This window comes from Hyla sarda, unplaced genomic scaffold, assembly GCF_029499605.1.
Source record: "Hyla sarda isolate aHylSar1 unplaced genomic scaffold, aHylSar1.hap1 scaffold_2747, whole genome shotgun sequence".
Taxonomy (NCBI): domain Eukaryota; kingdom Metazoa; phylum Chordata; class Amphibia; order Anura; family Hylidae; genus Hyla; species Hyla sarda.
The window spans coordinates 10,001-14,356 of NW_026609448.1; the positions used below are offsets into that span (position 1 = coordinate 10,001).

The 4,356-nt window shown below is 50.8% G+C and overlaps 1 protein-coding gene across 1 annotated transcript in view; it reads left to right on the plus strand.

Moving 5' to 3' along the window:
• LOC130325742 (receptor-type tyrosine-protein phosphatase alpha-like) overlaps positions 1 to 3,947 on the plus strand; it is a 5,953-nt gene extending 2,006 nt beyond the window's left edge. The window contains exons 2-6 of the mRNA XM_056553323.1: positions 1,239 to 1,373; positions 2,167 to 2,292; positions 2,570 to 2,727; positions 3,420 to 3,555; positions 3,820 to 3,947. Coding sequence (XP_056409298.1) covers positions 1,260 to 1,373; positions 2,167 to 2,292; positions 2,570 to 2,727; positions 3,420 to 3,555; positions 3,820 to 3,894 — 609 coding nt within the window. The 5' untranslated portion in view covers positions 1,239 to 1,259 and the 3' untranslated portion in view covers positions 3,895 to 3,947. The remainder of the gene's footprint in view (positions 1 to 1,238; positions 1,374 to 2,166; positions 2,293 to 2,569; positions 2,728 to 3,419; positions 3,556 to 3,819) is intronic.
• The last annotated feature ends 409 nt before the right edge of the window (positions 3,948 to 4,356 follow it).

Here is a 4,356-nt window from a genome sequence, read left to right on the forward strand (position 1 = left end):
GTCTGGAGATATGTGAGGATCAGTATCCTTACATAGGACTTCTCCTGGGTGAATGTCTGGAGATATGAGGATCAGTGTCCCTTACATAGGACTTCTCCTGGGTGAATGTCTGGAGATATGTGAGGATCAGTGTCCCTTACATAGGACTTCTCCTGGGTGAATGTCTGGAGATATGTGAGGCTGTGTCCCTGACATAGGACTTCTCCTGGGTAAATGTCTGGAGATATGTGAGGATCAGTGTCCCTTACATAGGACTTCTCCTGGGTGAATGTCTGGAGATATGTGAGGCTGTGTCCCTGACATAGGACTTCTCCTGGGTGAATGTCTGGAGATATGTGAGGATCAGTATCCTTACATAGGACTTCTCCTGGGTGAATGTCTGGAGATATGTGAGGCTGTGTCCCTGACATAGGACTTCTCCTGGGTAAATGTCTGGAGATATGTGAGGATCAGTGTCCCTTACATAGGACTTCTCCTGGGTGAATGTCTGGAGATATGTGAGGCTGTGTCCCTGACATAGGACTTCTCCTGGGTGAATGTCTGGAGATATGTGAGGATCAGTATCCTTACATAGGACTTCTCCTGGGTGAATGTCTGGAGATATGTGAGGATCAGTGTCCCTTACATAGGACTTCTCCTGGGTGAATGTCTGGAGATAAGTGAGGATCAGTGTCCCTGACATAGGACTTCTCCTGGGTGAATGTCTGGAGATATGTGAGGATCAGTCTCCCTGACATAGGACTTCTCCTGGGTGAATGTCTGGAGATATGTGAGGATCAGTATCCTTACATAGGACTTCTCCTGGGTGAATGTCTGGAGATATGAGGATCAGTATCCTTACATAGGACTTCTCCTGGGTGAATGTCTGGAGATATGTGAGGATCAGTGTCCCTTACATAGGACTTCTCCTGGGTGAATGTCTGGAGATATGTGAGGCTGTGTCCCTGACATAGGACTTCTCCTGGGTGAATGTCTGGAGATATGTGAGGATCAGTGTCCCTTACATAGGACTTCTCCTGGGTGAATGTCTGGAGATATGTGAGGCTGTGTCCCTGACATAGGACTTCTCCTGGGTGAATGTCTGGAGATATGTGAGGATCAGTGTCCCTTACATAGGACTTCTCCTGGGTGAATGTCTGGAGATATGTGAGGATCAGTGTCCCTTACATAGGACTTCTCCTGGGGCCAGTAAGGGTCGGGCCCCGGACCCCACATCCTAAGTGTCTCCTTTATTCCAGTCTAACTGTCTTGAAGACGTGATGATCGCCACCCAGCTGCCCATGAAGGAGACGTTGGGGGATTTCTGGTCCCTGGTCTGGGACTACAAGTGCACGTCTGTTGTGGTGATGCACCGAGAGGAGGACCTGCCGCAGGTCAGTACCACACCGACCAGTGATCAGTACAGGGCTGAGCAGGTTTCCAAACCAGGGTGCCTACAGCTGTTGCAAAACTACAACTCCCAGCATGCCCGGACAGCCAATGGCTGTCCGGGCATGCTGGGAGTTGTAGTTTTGCAACAGCTGGAGGCAGCCTGGTTTCAAAATACTGGGACAAAGATATGTGTTGGTGCTGTGTTTAGCTCACAGAGCATTGTCCACCCTGATACACTATAACAGACTATCAGTACAGGACAGAGATATGTGTTGGTGCTGTGTTCAGCTCAGTCTGTTAGTGTGTCAGTGCGGGCAACGCTCTGTGAGCTAAACACAGCACCAACACAGATCTCTGCCCTGTACTGATAGAGCATTGTCCACCCTGATACACTAACAGACTATCAGTACAGGACAGAGATATGTGTTGGTGCTGTGTTTAGCTCACAGAGCATTGTCCGCACTGATACACTGTAACAGACTATCAGTACAGGACAGAGATATGTGTTGGTGCTGTGTTTAGCTCACAGTCTGTTAGTGTATCAGGATGGACAATGCTCTATTAGTACAGGATAGAGATGTGTTCCTGCCGTGTTAAGCTCACAGAGCATTGTCCATCCTGATACACTATAACAGACTATAAGCACAGGACAGAGATCTGTGTTGTGTTTAGCTCACAGAGCATTGTCCGCACTGATACACTATAACAGACTATCAGCACAGGACAGAGATATGTGGTGGTGTTGTGTTTAGCTCACAGAGCGTTGTCCGCACTGATACAATGTTTCCCCCACAGATCGGCCCACACTTTTATCCACATAAAGGAGAATCCCATTATGGCGGCTTCAGCGTCACGGCAACTGGGAAAAAGTCAGGAAACGGCTGCGGGTCCACGTCTCTGATTGTGAGGAAGGAGAATGAGGCGAGTATTGACGGGGGGGGTTGTATTGTGGGGTCATGGGGGGCTGGCGGGGGTCACGTGGCTGGCGGGGGTCACGTGGCTGGTCTTGTGGCTGGCGGGGGTCACGTGGCTGGCGGGGGTCACGTGGCTGGTCTTGTGGCTGGCGGGGGTCACGTGGCTGGCGGGGGTCACGTGGCTGGCAGGGGTCGGGGGGCTGGCGGGGGTCACGTGGCTGGTCTTGTGGCTGGCGCGGTCACATGGGGGTCATTACTTTCTTACCTGACTTGTTGTTTTGCAGATGTCAGATTCCAGCCTGGAGGTGGCGCTGTGGCAGCTGAGCACGTGGCCCCTGGATCAGGCTCTGCCCCAGGATCCATCCTCACTGATCACTGTGATCGGGGAAGCGGAGAAGTGTCAGCAGCAGATGGCGGACAGTCACATCCTGGTCACCTGCCGGTAAGCAGAATAGTGAGTGCAGCTCTGGAGGATAAGACATGTAACAGCAGAATAGTGAGTGCAGCTCTGGAGGATAAGACATGATGTAACAGTAGAATAGTGAGTGCAGCTCTGGAGGATGAGACATGATATACAGCAGAATAGTGAGCGCAGCTCTGGAGGATAAGACATGATGATGTAACAGCAGACTAGTGAGTGCAGCTCTGGAGGAGAAGACATGATGTAACAGCAGAATAGTGAGTGCACCTCTGGAGGATAAGACATGATGATGTAACAGCAGAATAGTGAGTGCAGCTGTGGAGGATAAGACATGATGTAACAGCAGAATAGTGAGTGCAGCTGTGGAGGATAAGACATGATGTAACAGCAGAATAGTGAGTGCAGCTCTGGAGGATAAGACATGATTATACAGCAGAATAGTGAGTGCAGCTGTGGAGGATAAGACATGATTTAACAGCAGAATAGTGAGTGCAGCTCTGGAGGATAAGACATGATGATGTAACAGCAGAATAGTGAGTGCAGCTCTGGAGGATAAGACATGATGATACAGCACAATAGTGAGCGCAGCTCTGGAGGATGAGACATGATGTAACAGCAGAATAGTGAGTGCAGCTGTGGAGGATAAGACATGATGTAACAGCAGAATAGTGAGTGCAGCTGTGGAGGATAAGATGACGCCCGTGTCTCCGCAGTGATGGGGCGAGCCGTTGCGGGCTGTTTGGCGCCGGTCTGATCCTCTGTGACCAGATCCGCAGTGATGGAATCGTAGACGTGTCCCAGGCCGTGCGGTCGCTCAGGAAGAGACGCTGCCAGTTTATCCCCAATAAGGTGCGTGCTGTGTATTAGAGACTAGCTGTGGGAGTCTGAACGCCTCCTGTCTTATCTGATAATCAGGCTGTTGATCTGTCCCCCCCCCCCATGCTTTACTGTGCAGCTCTGCTCTATGATAAGCTTCCCTCTATTGGAGTCTGAGCTCCGCCTCCTGTGTCCTGAGAGGTTCAGGCTCTGCTTGTTCTGATTGGCTCCTGTGTATGAGCACAAGCTCTGCCGGAGCCTCTATACATACGTCTCACATGTTCTTGGTGTTCACAGGAGATGTTCGTCTTCTGCCATGTGCTGGCGCAGACCTACTTGGATTCGTTCGAAACTTACGGAAACTTCAAGTAGCGGCAAAGACTTCCATGAAGAGGAGGAGGAGGAGAACGAGAACATGGAGGAGATGGAGAGAATGAGGAGGAGGAGGAGGAGAACGAGGAGGAGGAGTACAGCGAGGAGAACATGGAGAAGGAGGACAATGAGGAGGAGGAGAACGAGAACATGGAGGAGATGGGGAAGAGGAAGAGAACGAGGAGGAGGAGGACGATGAGGAGGAGGAGGACAATGAGGAGGAGGAGTACAGCGAGGAGAACATGGAGGAGGAGGAGGAGGAGATGGAGGAGAGGAAGAGAACAAGGAGGACAATGAGGAGGAGGAACAGTAGGAGAGGGAGGAGGAGAACGAGGAGGAGAAGAGCGAGGAAGAGGGAGGAGATGTTCCATTCATTGACTGGTGACATTGTGAAAACTGAGACCGCACCACAGACTGTTCACACCTGACATTTCTGGAGACGTTATTATTGATGACAATATT